The 21385-nt window shown below is 40.9% G+C and overlaps 1 protein-coding gene and 1 long non-coding RNA gene across 3 annotated transcripts in view; both read right to left on the minus strand.

Annotated features, from left to right (window-relative positions):
* LOC124266032 (mucin-5AC-like) overlaps nt 1-8604 on the minus strand; it is a 41333-nt gene extending 32729 nt beyond the window's left edge. Inside the window, exons 1-4 of one of the 2 annotated variants that reach the window (XM_046700845.1) lie at nt 8532-8604; nt 6390-6611; nt 5419-5518; nt 4716-5046 (exon numbers count right to left, since the gene is read on the minus strand). In XM_046700845.1, coding sequence (XP_046556801.1) covers nt 4884-5046; nt 5419-5518; nt 6390-6611; nt 8532-8568 — 522 coding nt within the window. In that variant the 5' untranslated portion in view covers nt 8569-8604 and the 3' untranslated portion in view covers nt 4716-4883. Of the gene's footprint in view, nt 1-4715; nt 5047-5418; nt 5519-6389; nt 6612-8531 lie in introns of those variants that run through there. The other variant, XM_046700844.1, reaches the window with a different exon arrangement.
* Nucleotides 8605-9261: 657 nt separating this feature from the next.
* On the minus strand, nt 9262-10515 carry LOC124266037. The gene is made up of 3 exons (XR_006895621.1): nt 10119-10515; nt 9849-9890; nt 9262-9316 (listed from the first exon to the last, which is right to left on the minus strand). It is a non-coding gene; the product is annotated as an uncharacterized LOC124266037 (long non-coding RNA).
* Nucleotides 10516-21385: the final 10870 nt, after the last annotated feature.

Consider the following 21385-nt stretch of genomic DNA (forward strand, 5'->3'; position numbering starts at 1 on the left):
GCAAGCATTCCTCGAACGAATCCCTGTCCTTGCAGTGAAACAGGGCCACCCATAGCATCTGCTCCCACAGGTCTTTGAGCACGAGTTAATTTTTGCGTCAGCACCCAAACGCTGTGTTTTTCGAGAAGGCCAGGTACGATAGCATGTCTCGTTTTTTAACAATTTCCTTGTTGGCGCTGCAGTCATCTCTCATGAACAGCGTCGACTCCCCTTTAAATTTGTCGTGGTAAACTTTTAACCAGTCTTGCAGACGCGTTCCCGGATCCACTTTGTGCACGTCCGGGGCCGTCATCACCCACGCTCTCTCCGTGTATGTCTTGTTCACTTGCAAAGTCGGGCAGAGAATGTTGAACGCGTCCCGATAGTATCCTTCCAGCATGTTCAGCACGAAAGCCGTTTTACCGCACCATGTCTGACCGCACGCGATGGCGCAATGCGGATCGCGAGGCAGATCAATATCAATCTTAATAGAGGGCTTGCACGAATCTTCCATTGCCTATATTAAGCTGCACATCCATAATCACGTACAAATATAAATTTAATGCACCAGCGGTTTGAGCTTTTTTTGGTAATTTGGATCTTAATACCCTTGCTTCGTAATCCCCTCGCTGCCGGTGTCGATGCGACGTCTGCTCCAATGCATGTTGATCGCATGTCCAGCCACAGCATGTACTTGGTCGTGTATTGCCCTAGTGTTACGTAGGCGAGACCGAGATCCTTCACGATCATGTTGATTGCCAATGGGCACTTGATCGCCGGTAATTTTTGGGATCTCGTCCCACTGTTGGTAAGCTCGCATGCCTTGGCTAAACAGTTGATTAGGCACGCCCTCGATGGTCACTTCTGCTTTGATAATCTCGGGGTTCAAATATTTTTCGTTGACTCTTTGAAACGGAAAATATTCTTCCACCGTCAGGATCAAAATACCCTTCATCATTCGAGCGGGTAAGTTCAGATTGATATTCCACAACGTATCGCTTTTGTTGACGACAATCTGCCGCAGCACAGAATCATACAGGCTGGCTAGCGTTCCCGAATACTGGTTGCGAATTTGTCAAGGCAATTCCGGATTCGTGACCTTGTATAACTCCATCGAAATATTGTCAATGGCATACCTGCCCTCACCGTTCTCAACGTAAACAACCTGGCTATAATCGTTAAACATCAGTTCGTATTGCAGCCTATCGCCCAGCGCGACTTGATAAAATGGCATGTGACCCTCCAGTATTTCGAAGTCGAGCGGAATGCAAATCGTTTCCTGAACGCCTCGGCTATAGCCTTTTGTTTCCTCGGTATAGAGGCGAGATGAGCTTGTTCAAAAGTGTACCCCACGCGCAACCGAGTCGATGGACTGGACAAATGCCTTGGTATTTCATGTTTTCCCGTTCACTCGCAGTTATCCAGAGCCCGTGTAACTGGAAAATACGTCGCTGTCGTAGATGCTGAGGATCTTGATCCAGCTGATTATGATCATCTTGTTTTTCACGATGGCGCGACCCAGGTTCGCCACGATTTCTCTTTTGTCATTTTTGGATTCCAAACTGATCTGAAAAGACAGGGGAGCAGTCATGGGGACGATGACGTCGCTCTCGTCCAAGTTGGGGAATCGCACCAACAGCGTTTGGTTTTCATCGATCGTGCTCAGGTTGTTGGTGATCGTCATGGATTGACGAATGGCTTTCACACCCAGGGGTTCTCTCAATCATCGGAAATAATCTAGTTTTCTTCCGACATTATTTATATGACGTGAAATTTGCTTGTGTACAATTTATATTTTCAGGCAAAAAGCACCGGCTTGAAACAAACACTTACAACTTTGTGATGCAAGATGACTCAAAATTAATGGTCTGCAGTGATTTATCGTCCTTCTTGAAAACCGTAAAAATCAAGAATGACACTCCATGAACGTGTATGGGGATACTATGATGTGTGCGTGCATCCCATGCGTTGTGTCTAGCGGTGATGAATAGGAAAATGGTGGTGCATTCATAGGATGTCTGCCTTTGAAAAGTTTGTTAACGCTTATACTTTCTATCCAAATTGACAGTTTATGTTCCCCTACCTTTTTAAAGAGTATATTAAAGAGTATATGAAGAGATGTCTCAAACGGTATGATCAGCAAAGAGGTGAAGCATCACTACATCTTTGGGCATCTCCCATATCTGCCACAGCAGCTACTGCAACAACTGATAACATCCCAGAGACTACTCAATACATATCAGTATAGGACACTGACTAGCATGGTACACAATGCAGTAGTACGTGGGCAGATCGATGATGAACGTGAAACGTCAATGCCTGATAATAACCAGTCTCGATTATCAAACGATTGATATCTGAATAATTGTCCTTCGTGTTTACTGGAAAATGTGTGTAGGTCTACAATGTGATAACTTCTCCTTGATAAGTAATGTGTGTCGCGGATGTTGTCATAAACGGTATGATCTGCAATGAGGTATCACTATATTTTTTGGCATCTTCCATAAATGACTCAACTGCCACAGCAACTACTGTAACAACTAATAACCTCCCAGTGGCTGCTCATTACTATCAGGATAGGACACTTACTAGCATGGTACAGCAGGGCGTTGTTTGGAGGTCACAAATCAGCACCCCCTAACAATGCAGTAGCACCTGGGCAGATCGATGATAAACGTGAGACGTCGACAATACCTGACAATATAACCCTTCCGATTATCAAACGAAACATATTCCACTGGGTGTGGAAAGTAGAGGAAACTAGAGTTAACAAATTTGAGTAAATCACTGATAATCAGTATAGACGTCAGGATTTCACGAATAGCTCAACTACTCTAACAATGTGACAGGTTTTTTCCGTGTTGTTGCAACTGTTACACTTCACATGCCCTTAGTGTCACATCTACACAACCCTGGGCCCCGTTCCTCAAAGCGATCATAGCGCTACGACTGTCGTAAGCCCATGTTAAAGTATGGGAGTTACGATCATCTTAGCGCTACGATCGCCTTGTGGAACGGGGCCTGAAGTGATGGCGATATACTACCTTTTACGCAGACAGTAACCTGACAATATATCAATGCTAACGAAGAACTTCAAAGCTATACACTCCTGGCTAATTTTGAAATGTGTTGTTGCTGGTGTGTGTGTGTGTGTGTGTGTGTGTGTGTGTGTGTGTGTGTGTGTGTGTGTGTGTGCGTGCGTGCGCGTGCGTGCGTGCGTGTGCGTGCGTGTGTGTGCGAGAGTGTGTGTGTCTTGAGGCTGTTTTAGAGGTATTTATACATACACAAAATAGCCACGACGTAACATATTTAGGAGACATATGTTACCTGTTCCAACTGTGGTTTAAGGTGCATATCTTTAGGCGCCACTGCTTACATTTCTGACGGTTGGTCAGCTCGACATCGAAAGTCTTTAGAATGGGTGAAATATTGTTTTGTGAGGACCAGTTTCATTTGTAGTCTTTGGAAAAGGCGCGATACACATTTATATGCATGATGAGCACCTTTCTAAAACGATCTCGCTATATTTAAAGTATCTGAAAGGCGGTGTCAAAGATTAACGGCCACGGGTCTGTTACTGGATCAAGCAAACACATATGACCTGCATATGTATATCACCATCGATGATCAAACTAAGGACAACAACTGTTTATCTGAAATGTGTTAAAGTAAAAAAACGAAATAGAGATACGAGGCCACAGTTTGCGGGGTCAAAAAGAATTTCATGTGGCTTAAGAGCTAAAGGTACTAAACCATTTTAAACATTTCTTTTATTCGTATTCCCACTATGAAATGCATAGGACTAAATTTTGAAATGAGTAAATAATCACACAAGATCAGTTGAAATAGGACATACAGAAATAGGTTTATACTCAAGAAAGGTAATACCATAAATCATTATCACGTACTCTTTAAAATGAAACTCGCAGAAGATGGGAATCTGGATTTTACTTGTTCATGAAACATCTTTTAGAAGCCCGATTTTTAATATGGATAACATCTTTATTGCAGTGGGTGCGACGTTTCGATGTAGATGGATGCTAACACCGTTACCAAGCAAGCTATAAACAAAACTATGGTCAAGGAAAATATAATATGAACGATAGTGGAGTTATACAATTATTTTATTCGTGAAACGCTGAATACACATGCAATATTTCTTACTGAACGATGTCAGTGACATGCTCGTTAATTTCATTCAGCTATAAGTATTATACAGATATGAGTGCATGAACATGACATGGAAAGAGTGTCAAAAGCAGAATTAGCGTGAACGTTGTCACACTTATGTGCGGTGTTAATGACTTTAAACGGTCAAACAATCGATGCGGCGTCTTCGACATGGTGTCCTATGTCAGGCCAGTCTTCCAGTCACACAAATGGCTGTTGTACCAGAATATGGAAACGAGCCTCTACGTCCAGGTTCACCAGATCTGGCCCCTACTGACTATCAGGTGTTTGCAGATTTGAACCTTGAAACCATACAATGACTTGGTTGTTGATACAGAGGGCTGGTTGATGAACTAGCATCCGAAAGACAAAAAACATTCCACTTCCAAAAACATGTCAATGAATTATTTCAATTGTTCGAAAACGTGGTCACTCCGACAGTTCTTATTTGACCATCCACCGAAACCCGCGCCTATATGAGGAAAGTACTAGAATATGATGGTCTGCACGGAAGATACTGCAACATATATAGCTTCATGCGATTTTTTTTTTGACCTGACTAACAGCAGGGATCAATCTTAAGTGCGGATATTTAGGGTATTTTCGTACAGACTAAAATCAGTAGTATTAACATACGTGTTTGATTCTCCCGCTTTCTCGATGTCTTCATTATTAGAACCAACGTTGACATAACATGATGTTCCAGTTGACACATTCTGATCATTCACGTCGTGTTAACATAAATGGATCCTTGTTCTGACCACCCCCCTTGGTGTCCTGTAGCTTTGTATGATCTGGTACTGAGTGTAATCAGAGGGTTCCGCCACACACATTTCATAAGATGGGACAACTGCTTCTTCAGCGTCTCTGGCTTGGGGCCTTTTTCCTTTCCGTCTCCTGAAATATCGAATTATGGGTGAAACGACCAAACCAAATTCCTCTGACAGAACAGAGGTACTCATGTCATTCATATTCTACTTGTTGACAGAGGTGTTAATTCTAAGTGTCGACAGAGCCTCAGAGACATAGTTTCCTCTGCCCAAATGTGCAAAGTATAGTTTCTTCTCGTTAAGGAGGGACTTTACGTCAGGGTGTTTTGACGTTATCGTTGTCAATAGCAAAGGGGAGGAAATTTGAACAGAATTTTTAGGTCAGACTTTCCCCGTTAATCTTTCAACGAAGCATTTTATTATGCTCTATTATCATAACTTAGACAACATTTGTATCACGAACATAATACTTTACCAACTGTTGATAGCTGCACCATACCTCACACACACAACAGCAACAACCGCAACAGTGACGACACCAGCAGCCACACCACCCACGACAATGACGTACAGTAACGGGAACCTGCTATCGGGGGACTCTGAAAGTGTAGAGATACATTCAAGCGTGGAACATTGAACAGTTAAATTTTTTGAACGTGAAATAGACATTTGTTTGCCGTATTGATATCTGTAACATATGTTATATTTGGGATTACACTTTCTTAGTAAAGTACAAATTCTAGTACTTTTGGGGTTGAGTCCCATCCGGGATTCGAACCCGCACCCTCAGAGTCAGTCACAGTCACACAAAGTCAGACGCCTAGACTTCCACGTATTGATATCTTTTTCAACAATGACATGCTTCTTTTAGCTAGAACACAAACGACTTTTGCACCCGTCATAATGCAGCATAATGTAATTGAATACTGCTCCTTCAGAATTGAAAGAGGTATTTTACGCCTGCTGAGATATATATCTGACTTTATATACTAAAAGACTTCCCCTTTGCAATAGCACCTTACATATGACCTGCTTGATTCTTAATCATATAACCACATAGTATATATTATTTGTAATGGTGAAAAGTTTTACAGGCGTGCCGGGTTTGCACATGAGATAGTACCCACGATGTAATACAAACACAAAAGGTCAGCGATATAAATCGGTCTTGATCATCTGCAGTGATTAACAATAAGACTCGAAGGGACATATTATCATAGTTTTGGACGAGTATACAATTTAACTGTTGTATATTTCATTAATGACATGTGAACATGCACTTACAAATTCTGCTGTTGAATTGTCACGTGTAACGATAATCCTTCTCCAAGTCTATTTCAATACATGCAATATCAATTTAAACTGGTTATTGACTGCGCGTACCTCTGCTATGACAAGAACTACAACCTGCAACAATTTACCCCGTTCGTCTTTGAAGAACCCCCCAAACATATACATCACTTCCTTTACCTGCTGCACCAGATGGAGGCGTGGATGTTTCCGATGGGTGTGCTGTCGCTGTTGTTGGTGTTGCCATTGTGTTGGATGTTTGTGCAGTAGTGGACACAGTGACCCAGAACGCTGTACCTATTGGTGAAGTAGTCACTTTTGTCGTAGACAATGTCTTGGATGTTGTTGGCATGGTAGTAGTTGTGGAAGAAGACATTGGAGAAGACGTTTCCAGCGGTACAGCTAAAGAAACACATACATGTCTTTCTATATTGATACGTAGCTTGAATGGAAGGTATTTCTAATGCTACACATGTGTCTGATTTGGAAGCGGTAAAGTGTCTGCAGTCGACAGTATATCAATATACTTAACTAGACCTTAAGCGTTCGGCTAATGTTACTGATTCAGATATCAGTTTCGTGAAGATATACAACCGCACACAGTACAGTCAGATGGATTTCATCTAACGTTGATGTCATATATCCTCAAGTTTGACCAGAACACATTTCTATAACGTCCCATCAAAGCCAGCATCCTGGTGGTGTTAGTGAACGTCTCGTGTATTCAGACTAGGTACACCCAAGTCGAGGTCTGTTTTGCTTGTCTGGTTTGTTCACAGGCGCATGACTACTGCTGTGCAGTGTAACACAACAAAATAGTTTACAAGATTGTGAGTGACGGGTGCTACCGGTAGAGCAGGACATGATTATCCTTTATGCGAGCATCTTATATAATTTTAACAGATATTTTGTAACTTTCTGTTTTTGGAATTTGTTTCTGAAAATAGTCAAAACTGGGTATTCTTTTGCATTGACGTTCTATGTTATCATTTGACGATCTCATGAGTGATTTCATGAATGAGTGATCTCATGAATGAGTGATCTCATGAGTGAGTGATCTCATGATTTCATGAGTGAGTGAGTGAAAGTCACATCGGCAATATTTCAGCCATATCGTGACTACGACCGTATGACGTGTGTAGCTTTAGTCTTGATTTTATGAATATTTTGCATCTTTTGACAATATTATATATTGCTATTCATCAATAGAAGCGACAAAACACTTTCCACATCCATAAAAAATTCTGCTAAAAGCAGAGTCGTTTGTACAATTGTGACTTAATCATGAGTATATACTTGTATCAGCAGTATTACAGCCGTAAACAATCGATTCTGGCCCAGACAATCCAGCGATTGTTACCATGCGATACTATGACAGAGCATGTGTCCATAAATCACTATGAAATAGTGGTGATACCAGGTGTTCACGAAAAGATGAGCGTATCGTGCCCCACCGGTGGCACCCGTCATAAACACGTGCTAAGTCTAGTCAGTTGTATAATTCGGGAACGTATGGTATATGTCAAAATTGCATCGGACATTGTTTTTGTCACTGATGCATCAAATTTGGAAATGTCCTCCCCATGTCTACTATGAAACAATTGGTGCCCATGGGGATGTCTACTTCATGGTCAAATATTTTACCCTACATTTTACAAAGATGTTATCAAGGAGAAATATTTCACACATTGTTTTCTCTGTAAACTTCCAATGACATTTGCTTTCATTATTGACAAAGTGCCCTAAGTGAGTGAGTTTAGTTTTACGCCGCTTTAGCAATATTCCGGCAATATCACGGCAGGGGACACCAGAAATGGGCTTCACACATTGTATCAATGTGGGGAATCGAACCCGGGTCTTCTGCGTGACGAGCAAACGCTTTAACCACTAGGCTGCCCCACCGCCCGACAAAGTGTCCTGAACCTCTGAAGATAGATGTGTAGGTATTTCGTTGTTCACCGCGTTTGTTTATACCCCATGGATCAGGGAATGAATGTTTCCCTTAAGTTAGTCATATACAACGCTGAAATGTTTCCTAGTTTTTGAGAATCGACATGGTATTAATTCGGCATATCTTAAAATCTTTCTGTGAATATCGAGAAAGTCCTTCCTTGATAGTATTAAGGATTATGGATAATCTTTGAGACAGGGATTTGGTGGTACATTTGCTGGAACCAGCAATATATCTCTCCTTGCAAAGAATTTTATGTAGTTTTGGAATCAAGTACAAAAGAGGAGTGGACATGTCTTCAGGTTTAAGAGTCAAGTCAAACGTTGGTAACACCGTTGAGTGGTTTAGGCTAATACCTATATTTCTAGTACCGTATATTTCCACCTCGCAGAAACTCAGATTCAGCATCCCTACTGTAGGTTGGCGATATATCAGAAGATGGAACCCCGTTAGGAGTACATCACACTCCAGGGTGTACTCTGGTTCCCACATGTAGGAAGAGTCCGGGGCGTGACATATTCTTCCATCTACCTTCACATATACGTCATCTTGTTGATCTGGAATATGTTGAGAAGAATGAACCATAATACCTTACTCTAAATACATATTCGGGTGTGTTTTAGCGTTGCTGTAACGTTATAGATGTCAAAGCTGGTCAATTAATGTTTAAGATGTCTCATATAAAGTACTTGTCTGATACAAAGACCTTGTCAGTATTAGTACTATTTGTCAGTATTAGTACGCATTCGTTATCTTGTGTTTATGGTCACACAGTACCTTCCCAGAATATCTTGATCCTGGTAACTGTCCTGTTCTCTGTAAACTCCGCCTCCCATGCTGGTAATATGGACGAGACTGATGCACACGGCCCTGACGTCACACCATCAGTAACCCATGATGCCTGCCCGGTGGTGGTGTAAGCATTGTTTTGCCCAAATGTAAAGTTACTTGCTGTTATATTCACTGTAATAATAAACAGTATCATTATCTGAGGTAAAGTGCATCACATTCCAATTCAGGTAGGAATTACTTTACGTACTGTATGTACAATCCAGAAAGTGTTCTTTCACTTGTTGTGTCATCTCGAGTTGCTTAAAACTTTAATATATGTTGTACCTAGTTGTCAGATTGCTAATTGCTTCTCGTGCTATATTCACTTTAACAATAAACATAGTCATTATCTGTGGGTAACCCATTTCAATATGGGGATTCAGGTAGCGATTACTGGAAGTATTGTCTGCAGTATCTAGCATATGTTGTTTCACTTCAGCTTGTCATCACGAGATGCTTCAAACTTTAAAATATATATATCTTGCATCAGCTTTGAGCATTAGTCGACTGTTATGTCTTCGTCTCCTTTAGATTTGATGATATTGTATTCTGCATCACATTGTTTATGCTGTGTTGAAAGACATCCTGCAAATGCCAACAGCAAACTCTGCTACTTACACTCTTGTGGGTAACAGGTAGTAAATGCCTAGACATAATGTGCGAATATAAACCCTAAAATAATAGCGACGCGATTCGAGTGAACATAAAGTCTTCTTGTGAATCATTCAAAAAACATATCCTGTTGATCGTTATAGACAAAACATTAAATCAATAGATAACTGAAACCAGGTGTAAATTGTAATCATGATCTGTCCTACCTGTAGCACCTGTAATCAATACATTGAAATCAACGTTACCTAAGGTACAGTCCTGGGGACAGTTGGCGTCTTGGCTGGACACTGAAACACACACAGGCTTATGATGTGAATTTTAGCTGATAAAGCAGTCAATAAAATGGTCATTCTCAGAAACTCTTTGTTTTCTAGGCACACGCCTGTGAACGCAATGCAATTGTTACAGTGTATGTTTATTGCGAACTGTTTATTGTGGTTTATGTAAAATACATGTATATGACCCCATTTACTAAGAATGTAGGTATTTCTTTGGCAAGTGTGTGTGTGTCTCACCTTGCGGGCTCCATACAAACATCACAATCAAGTAAATAATGGCGTTGTTGGTCACCATGGCTACACACTTGCTGATTGTGACATGAAATCAATTCATCCTTGGAGACCAAACAAGTAAATCCATTGAGAAGAAGCTGGTTCAGAAATGAATCTATAACCACACCAGTGACAGTTATTCTATCCTGCTTTGGGCTACACAAACCTGCTGCTCACTTCCTCGCAGCCTTTTGCGTAATGGCTCAACACATTGCTGGCAGATATTCATATATGCATTGATATATTCACGGAAATATATTCGAATCCCACATACGGAACAAATACAGAGAGTCTGGTGTGCACAGTCATCGAACATTGCGTCCAATGTCCTAGGGTACACAATGAGAAATGTTCAGTAGAAAAGGCCACAGAGTAGATTCGCTGACCTGGTTGTCATAGTGTCCCAATTGCGTAGATCGATGCTCATGATATCAATGACTGGATTCGCAAGTCCAGGCTGACGGAACGACAAATTTGCAGCAACGAAACAAAATGTCCAAAGTCAAATGTCTCAATAGTACGTGAGTGAGTTTAGTTTTACGCCGCATTCAGCAATATTTCAGCTATATGACAACTCTGAATAGAAAGGGTACTTTGGGGGATTTGTTACTATCATGTTCTCCTTCTGTTGATAAATATGTCTGCATGAAACATTAAGTAGACACTGCTTGTAGATCGCAATAGTGCAGTGGTAGGATGTCTGCCTTTCACGCTGAAGGCCTGGGTTCGATCTTCGGTGGAGGCACCTTGGTTCGAGTCCCGAGGTGGGCACATTTGCGTAGTATCCTTGAACAAGATACTTAGTTCCACAGTGTCTCAGTTCACCCAGCTGTAAAATGGGTATCCGTGAGGATGTGCTGGCAATGTGAGTGCTTAGTTCATTGCGCCTAACAGGCAGCATGGCTGTATGATCCCCAGGGAGTTGGCAAAATATCGGAAAGTACAATAGTGTCCTATGACCAGGGATATAGAGAATACTACACGAGGTCTCAGTTCATACGAATTATATGAAACGAGTGTCCTTCCTATGGTATCTGACCGACGTCTTACATGCATTAAATTGACAACATAGCGTAATTTAGTTATGTTTTGGTTTCAAACCGAAACCGGTTTCATAAAGAGGTTGCGGAAGAGTTTTGTACTGTAGTGCAATATGTGCATGACGTCAGAGTGCAATGACGTCACTGCCTTGGTAACCGACGTCACGATGCATGTCATTTGCCATCGCCTTGTACAGCCTCCTACAGTAAACTACTCAGTACCACCTCGTTTCTTGGTTTCCAGTTGCTTTATTCGGCTAACATCACTGGTGGAAACATTGCATTTATGGTTTTCGACGGATATAATGTCTCAGTTCTACTCACAATTAAACAGCGACACGGCAACGTTCGCAATGTTTACATTCCCACAATGCATTTAAGTTGTACAATGAATGAATTCACATGTTTGTTATGAATGAAAAAATAGTTACGTCAGAATGTGACCTAATTGAGAGGTCATCGGTTATCCAATCAAATCGTTAGAATTTCAGGTCAAGTCGTTACGACACAGGTCAACGCGATACGACACTCGTGTGACGTACGAGATTAGTATGCAACTACCATTCGGGGTTGAGTAGCTATGACACAAAGATCAAGTGAAGTGTAACAGTTGCAACAACATGGAAAAAACTGTCACATTGTTAGAGTAGCCTGTGCTAGTGGTGGTGCTATTCGTGAAATCCTGATGCCTATACTGATTCTCTGTGATTTAATCATATTTGTTACTCCTACTTTGCTGTTTACACCCAGTGGAATATGTTTCGTTTGATATCCAGGATTGGTTATTTTTTTAACATTGACGTCTCATATTTAGACTCGAACTGCCCACGCACATGAGTACCGATTTGTGACCTGCAAACAACGCCTTGGTGTAACATGTCTGTTAGTGTCCTCATGGTCCCTAGAATCATTACTAGTCTTAGATTGAAATCTGTGATAAACTAATTATTTTACTATTTATGTGTATTATGAAGTAATAACTTGTTTTTAGTCACGATTTGGCCTGTGTGACTTAAAAAATTAACTCACTCACTCACCCAGTATCCTCCTGTGATATTTATAGAGCAGCTACCAGGGTGTAATCAGTTGTTACATGATCTGCTGTGACAGTTGAGTCATTTATGGGAGATAAAAAATTGTAGCTTATCCTTAGTTTGATCATCGATTTTCTGGGCGTACTAGCCATGGAAGCAAAGAATATATGTTTTATGAGAATGTCACAACTAGTGTTGCATAAAGAGCCAAAGAACTGGAGTTTATCAATGTCGCCAATCATGGTTCACAATCCAATGTTTGCAATATTGGTTTCAGGCGGAGATCTCTAATCTAGTTCCTGGACAGTTCGGGCAAAGTAACGCTGTGTGTTTTGTAGCATTAAAAGCTCAAATAAGCGACGAGACAGTCTTCGACATGGTGTCCTACATCAGGCCAGTCTTCCAGTCACATTGTAATGGCTGTTGTAGCGGAATATGGAAACGTGTTCTAGTCAAGGCTCACTAGATCTGACCCCTACTGACTATGAGGTGTTTGTAAATTTGAATATTCAACCCTTACGTTATTACAATGACTTGGTTGTTGTCACAGATGACTGGTTGATGAGCATTCGAAAGACAAAAACATCCCACTTCCAAAAACATACATCAACGAATTATGTTATGTGTTCGAAAACGTGGTCACTATGACATTTCATATTTGGCCATCCTCCGTAACCCCCATATGGGCAAAGTACAAGAATAGGATGGTCTTCATGGAAGACACTGCAACAGTAGTAGCTCACTATGCGATTTATGTTTCACCTGAATGACAGCAGGGAGCAATCTTATGTGCGGATATTTAGGGCATTTTCGTACAGACTCAAATCAGTAGTATTAACATACATGTTTGATTCTCCCGCTGCTTCACCGATGTCTTGATTATTAGAACCAACGTTGACATAGCATGATGTTCCAGTTGACACATTCTGATCATTAAAGTATTCGTTGTTCACATAGGTGTATTCGTTTTCATTAATGTTCTCATAGCTGGTAGAAACTGTCGTGTTAACATAAGTGGATGTCTGATTTGACCATCCCCTTGGTGTTCTGTGACTTTGTATGATCTGGGCCCTGTTCCTCAAAGCGATCGTAGCGCTAAGATGATCGTAACTCCCATACTTTAACATAGACTTACGACATTCGTAGCGCTACGATCGCTTTGAGGAACGGGGCCCTGGTATTGAGTGTGATCAGAGGGTTCAGCTACACACAGTTCATAAGATGGCGTAACTGCTTCTCTAGCGTCCTTGGCTTGGGACCTTTTTCCTTTCTGTCTCCTGAAACATCGAATTATGAATATGATCTTACAATGGTGCTCCCAAACAATATTAAAAGATCCGGTTCCGTTGAAAGGACCACACCGATGCTGATAGAAGAGAGGTACTCATGTCATTAATATTCTACATCTTGACAGAGGTGTTATTTAAATGTGTCGACGAAATGTTGCCTCTGCCCAAATGTGCAGTGGAAAAAAGTATAGTTTCGCCATGAATTATTCCAGTAAAAGCATGAGGACCGTTGTGTTCGGATGTTTTGACATTATCGTTGCCATTAACAGTTCCGGTGAAACGACCAAACCAAATTCCTCTGATGGAACAGAGGTATTCATGTCATAAATATTCCACATCTTGACATAGGTGTTATTTATATGTGTCGACGAAGTCTCTGAGAAATGTTCCCCTGCCCAAATATGCAGCGAAATAAAGTATAGTACCATGAAGTATTCCAGTAAAAGCATCAGGTCCTTTTTGTCAGGATGTTTTGACATTATTGTTGTCAATAACAAAGGGGAGGAAATTTGAGATCAACCTATTACTGTTGTAAATTCGGGAACTTTAATCTTCCAGCGAAGCATTTTATGTATGCTATATTATCTTAACATACACATTTGTATCAGAAACATACTTCTTTTAGAGCTGTTGATAGCTGCACCATACCTCACACACACAACAGCAACAACCGCAACAGTGACGACACCAGCAACCACAGCACCCGTGACAATGACGTATAGTAACGGGAACCTGCTATCGGGGGACTCTGAAAGTGTAGGATACATTCAAGCGAGGAAATAAAACACATTACACATTAATACATTGAACAGGTAATTTTTGTATGTGAAATAGACACTTTTATGCCGCATTAATATCCTTTTCAACAATGACATGCTTCTTTTGGATGAACATATTTCTTCTTATGTGAGTGCATGCGAGTATAATATATATATATTACATACGTGCCGGGTTTGCACGTGAGATAATACCCACAATACAATACAAACACAAAAGGTCAGCAATATAAATCGGCCTTGATCATCTGCAGTGATTAACAAGAGTGAAAGACTCGAAGTGACATAGTGCCAGTTATCATAGTGTTGGCCAAGTATACAATATAAATGTATATTTAATTCATGGCATAAATATTCATCTCAAACTCCTGCTTTTGAAATGTCACGTGCAAAGATAAACTTTCTCTAATCCTGCTTGTTTCAATAAATACAATATCATTGGGAGATTTAAAATGTTTATTAATTGCGCAATTACAATTGACAGTAACTACAACCTGCAAGAATTTCGCACTCTTTCATTGTCTTTAACTCGTCCGTTTTTGAAGAACCCCCAAAACCTATACATCACTTCCTTTACCTGCTGCACCAGATGGAGGCGTGGATGGTCGCTTTAAAGTTATCACAGTAATATTGCACAGACTAAAAGCGAAATATATGTAATTTACAAAGGTTGCAGAGCTGCATTGACTACCTCCTTAGCAAGGGGGTAGCCTAGTGGTTATGGCGTTCGCTCGACACGCCGAAGACACGGGTTCGATAGCCCACATGGGTACAATGTGTGAAGCCCATTTCTGGTCATATTGCTGGAATATTGCTAAGAGCGGCGTAAAGCCAGAAGTCACTCTCTCCTCCTTATCAATATCGCAGTTCATCGGCTTTAATGGGTAATACACTCTGGGAAGTATATTAATATATGCTGCTGCAACACAAAGTAGATTCGCTGACCTGGTTGTCATAGTGTCCCAATTGCGTAGATCGATGCTCATGATCTCAATGACTGGATTTTCAAGTCCAGGCTGACGGAACCACAATTTACAGCAACGAAACAAAATGTCTAAAGTCTGGATACGACAATACCATTCAGAAATATCCAGTCAAACACCTTTAGCTTTATTGATTGGAACTGGCAAGCAATTATCTGTGGAAGTTGGTTTAAGCTGTAGATGTTTTTGCAAGCAGACGGTCCATAGGTGCTGCTGTACAAACAGGTTACAAATTTCAGAACCAAATACTTTAATAAAAAGTGAAATATTATCTGTTTCACATAAAAGTACAAATATCTGTTTGTAATATGCACAAACAATTCACAAAATCTATCCAACACTAGATATTCATTTCCATCTGTAATAGATTGCTGCGCCATATTAAATACATATGATATATGGTTTGGGGCAAAATGTAAGTTGGCATTAGATATCTGTACGAATAATGCTTCCACTTTGGTGGCATGAACTATTTTTTCTGCAATTCCTTAAATTGTTTTGTCGGTGCTTTTGTCCACGACTAGAGCGTGTGAGCGCCAGAAGTCTATGATATCCTTAATGTTACTGCTTAAGTAAGTGTACGGCCGGCGAAAGGGGCAAGGAAGCAGATGCGGCACTCAGTGTATAATAGATACTTTGAATTGTCTTACATAACTTAAAGAACACAGTGTTAACTTATGTGTACCTGCTAGTTATTATACTGTATATTCGGTGAGGCTGACTGGTGGTTGCATGTTAGGTAAGTGATCAGCCATTGCATGGACATGAAACGCTGTGCAATAACTTAAAGTAAAGTATCATTTTAAGTCATTCCTCGTGGCCTAAAATGACATGACGAAGCTTTTTCTTCACTCTTTTTGCGACGGTAAGGTGAAGCTTATATGTACGGAAAAGGCGCAGTTCTCCTTGGTATTAAATGTTCATGTGATGCATACATGTTTTACATAGTAATGTTTAATAATGACCTTTTGTCTACATGGCTGGAATGTTCTTTGGGTTAAGACATCGAGTCTGACCGACCGAAGGCCTGTTACGAGGATATATTAAAGTCAAACGATGTTGTAGTGTTTTCAATAATATTATCAAGGGAATCATCATTTCCAGAGAAAAATCCAACGTGGTCAGAGCGGCGGTTGGTGACCATGACGGTCTCGTAATCTCCATCGTCTTTCGTCTCTGCCAATGCACAAGCGTACGCATCATCCTGCGTCTTGTCAGCGGTAAAATATGACAACATCCTGGAACAAACAGCTGAAGATCAGCATCATGCGATGGTACCCTTAACTCTGACGATGTCTGTTTGTTGTTGAACGCTGTGCTGGCAATGATAAATTCTATATGACGGCAGTATGTAAATATTGTCGTACCATACATTCCAGTGATTGATATTGTAATCTTAGTGTAAAATAAGTGAGTGAGTGAGTGAGTTTAGTTTTACGCCGCACTCAGCAATATTCCAGCTATATGGCGGCGGTCTGTAATTAATCTAGTCCGGACCAGACAATCTAGTGATCAACAGCATGATCATCGATCTACGCAGTTGGGAACCGATGACATGTGTCAACCAAGCCAGCGAGCCTGACCAACCGATCCCGTTAGTCGCCTCTTACGACAAGCATGGGTTACTGAAGGTTCATTCTAACCCGGACCTTCACGGGTTAGTGTAAAATTACAACACCAGATATCACCAGTCTCGATTGTTCCACCACACATTCCATATATTGTATGGTGTATTTAATAGCAAAGATTCACTGAGTGAGGACACCAGTTTCGAGGCAAGCGTAAACATGTTCTGCCCTAACTGTATCACCACTCATATGATCTGCATTTTAATAGTACATGTTTGTTGCTTGGCAACGCCTGACAACTCACAACGCATAACAGTACTAAGGTCAGCCGGCACCCATGAAGGGCCACCTCCTCGTGGTGGGTGCTGGGTAACGCTAAGCGCCCTTCAACCCCCCGTTGTGGACCCGGGAGGGATATTAGCTCCACCAACCTGTTTGCCGTGGGTTGCGCCCCTGTGTCGGTGGAGGAAGGGATTCTGGTGGTTGAGGGCACTGGCTCCAGGAACAGTGTTCCTTTGCCCAACACACCACTTCGGCCCTTACTTCACCTAGACGGGTGGTTGAACTGGCCCGGTTCAATCAATCGGCTGGTCACGCCGAGCCCTGTGGTATGCATTTTTGCTATGTCTTGACTCGGTACACTTGTTTTAAATACTATCTGTGTTCATAAAGTTATTTAATATTCTTGCCTAGAGCTCATGCCCAGAAGGCGGTGGCTCATGGGCCAATCTGGTTTATCCTCTGGATTAACTAGAGTATATCATTTCTGTAACCCTTTGGTGTCAGTTTGCTGGAACACCGCATACGTATGACATCGCTCTTGTTGGCGCTCCATGGTGGGCAGGGACCAGATTTGATGAACCAATATACAATTCACTATGGGTAAACAAAATCCAAAAAAACCAAAACGGCAACTTTCCAAATCTGATTCTGAGTAGGGCTTCAACGAGTCCATTTTTTGGGACTCGAGTACTCGAGGGGTGAGACTCGACTCGGACCCGAGTACTCGAAATTCATACCTTTCAAGCAAACGATCAATTGTCAAGATAGTTACCTAATCATTTTAAGAAGTGAAATCTCAGTCGATGTATAATATTTACTCTCATCTGCAGACTTGTAACAACTAATACCATACAGCCACACCGTGTTAGGAGTACACTATTTAATCTAGGTGTTAATAAAAACATTATCAGATGGCTTAAAGAATTCAGGGTACATAGAACTCAGTATGTCAGTGTCAATGGCTATCAATCTTCTTTTCCCTCAACCTCTACTGGAGATCCACATGGCTGTGTTCCTTCATCCGTACTCTTCGTTTTGTATACCAATGACTGTTACTTGTCAATATATGACTTGTTTACTGTGAAATTTGCAGATGACGCCACTGTTAATGGCCTAATTTCTGATTCTGAACATTATTATCGTCAAGGTATTGACAAAACCGTAATGACAGTTTTTTATCAAACCTTTATTCAAAGTGTGTTGACCTACAATTTTCTATGTTGGTATGGGGATCTGTCTCATCTTAACAAAAACAGACTTTTCAAAATTGTTAATACTGCTTGCAAAATTTCTGGAGTGTATTTCGAGTATAGTCAAAAAGACAGCTAAAATTAGATTTGATAGTTGACATATTTGATCTCACCATTTTGAACTACTTCCTTCTGGACGCTGCTGTAGATTACCTTCCCTCAAAACAGAGCGCGACAGTCTTTCATACCATCAAGTATTCGTGAATGCAACAAATATTTTGAATCACCATGATGTGTTTAGAACTAGAATTATTCAGCCTCTTTACCTATGTGGTTAATTGAATTATATCATGTCAGTTTTATTTGTAAATAGCATTCGTTTTGAGCATGTAATTATTGTGTTTATTTTTGTGAACTGTGTATATATTTATTTTGAGACAGTTTGGATGTATGAGAATTTCCTCCGGGATAATAAAGTTATATCTTTTTCTTAATATTTATAGGATATCAAACGAGCTTCCCCTTTCATATCAAGTTTATGTCCCGAGTGAAATAATTTTGGTTTGTCACGAGCTTTAGCGAGTGACAAAGCAAAATTATTTCACCTTTCATATCAAGTTTATGTCCCGAGTGAAATAATTTTGGTTTGTCACGAGCTTTAGCGAGTGACAAAGCAAAATTATTTCACGAGGGACATAAACTTGATATGAAAGGGGAACGAGTTTTGTATCCTATTTATTACCCACGTTCTAAAATGAAAATATTGTTAAAATAAAGCAATATCTTGCTTTCCTATATAGAACCGCACTGCGCGGATTAATATATCATATTGGTGATTGGAATGTCGACCGTTTCACTCCAGGGAAACGTATGCTGCGTAGAGGCAATGTAGTTCCTTTAACTAGTCTAGATAATAAATAAATTATGACGGAATCAAGTCGTAATCAAAATTTAATTCTTTTCATTAGAGGTTTTGCTTTCAAATACAATAATGTAATTCATCAAAACACTTGTAAACTGTAAACCTTTTCAATTTAACTACGTGACCTAAATATCGCCTGAACGTCAGTCGGCCATCACTGTCGGGATAGTCGTGTTGAAAATTGTTCACAAACAAGCAGATAAAAGTTACGCATTAGGAGCGACACACACAACTGAAGAAGCCAAATGTAAATAACAGGGAACTGTATGTCTCAAATAGTTGTGGTTAGTGTCGTTGTCATTGCTTACACGCTATTCTTCATCGGAGGACGAGTCACTGTAGATAATACGGCGACGCTTGGCGGAGGACATTGGCTCGTCTCGGCCTGGAATTCCCACTTGTCGAGATTCGATGTTTATGTTGAATACTCCACCGTAAATTGGGCCTGAAAACACACTGCCTACAACCTCGAATGAAGAGGATTTCAAGCCGATTGTGTTCTGACTGTGAGAAGTGTTATCAACCTCTAGATGAGAAACCACGGGAGGCATGGCAGTGGCAGTAGAACACACGTTTTGTGCGAGAGGACAAGTGGACGCGGCTGACAGTGGCAGTGATCGAGATACCAAGGTGCCGCTCATCTTTTGATGTTGTGTATTCGAAACTTTGGCATATGAATTCACAGAAGCAACATTTTTATGGCCTGAAAGCTGCATTATGTGTGTAGGTGCAAAGTTATGTTCACTGAGAGTTTGCAACATGGTTTTTTCTCGCACTGTGATTAGTCAAGCGTTTGTCACTTGACAAGTGTGCGTGTTGTGCCATGGATTTCATGATGTTTCCAAGTTTATTTTTCCCCACTGGCTGTCGCTTAAACCAAGATTCGCCATCACGAGGGACACCCTTTGTGTGTGAAGCTAAGTAGAATGGATGATCATTTGAAGAGAAATTCTGAGGACGGAGGCTACGATACTTCTTGTACAGTGCTACCGGACATCTGGCAGGGTCACTCGGTACAGCCCATACTCTCGGGGGGGAATCCGTCTTGTGTCGTTCGGATTAGCACCGGTGCGGGTCTTGGTTTGTCGCTCGCAGTACTCAAGATACTCCTGACCCTCACTGTCAACTCGAAGTGAGACATCTCCCCAGAGCATATTTCTGTGTGGACGGACAGATCTTAAGCCAAAAAACATGGTATTATTCCACCACAATGTGTTAAGAATAGCATCGGGACACCCCTCTCCGAGTTGACCCACTTCCCAAAGTTTGTTTATTTCGGATTGTGACACGGCCTCGGCGGCTTTAGGTAAGTTCCCCTTCCCTTCCGCCTTCACGTGCTTTAATTTACACGTAAACACCTCCCTAGATCGAGCAAATTCGGGGTCAAGTAGAATTGATTTTTGATATTTCAATCTCTTCAAATGGCGGTCCAAACTTGATCGAAATCCGCGGAGTGACGATGGCTCATACTCGTCCCCGTTTGCTTTTTTGGCATCCATGAAAAATTTGCAAAGTAATTGATTCAGTTCGAGTGGGGGGGATTTTTTCAAGAGATTTGTGTTCCTGCAGAACATTTTGGAAATAAAATGAGACCGTTTTCAAGTCATATTTTGTTTTCTTTGCCGTGTTTTCATTTTCATTTTTGGTCAGAAAGTCGATCAATTTCTTTATTCCATACTTCATCATTTGTGTCGAAATTAGCATCTAGGCCAAGATCTACATCATTCTCATCTTCTCTAAAGAGTTCATTAATCAGTTCTTGTGACAGATCAGAATAATCGCCAATCGGCAAATTTGGGGGAGGGACCAACGAAACAGTCTCGGGCAACACTTTCAGTCTGTATCTAGGTACTTGCTTTTCTCCCTGTGCTGTCCTGACAACATACACGTTGAATGTATTCAATGGCCTGATAATATTCACAACTCTTCCAACCAGTTGTCCGTCAATTTTGACCAAGTCATTAACTTTTACGGGCGACGCCATATTTGTTTACACTCCCGATAGTCCTAGCAGACGTATTTGTTTACTTATTTAGATTGTTTTATTTTCGTTTTTATGAACAGAAATTTTGGTTATTAAAGGACTGAACACCTGTACTTGTAACTACACTAAATAAATTTTTTTATTTAATTTCATAGAAGTGTTC

The sequence above is a fragment of the Haliotis rubra genome, unplaced genomic scaffold (assembly GCF_003918875.1).
Source record: "Haliotis rubra isolate DU_JTF1 unplaced genomic scaffold, ASM391887v1 Scf1229, whole genome shotgun sequence".
Classification (NCBI taxonomy): Eukaryota; Metazoa; Mollusca; class Gastropoda; order Lepetellida; family Haliotidae; genus Haliotis; species Haliotis rubra.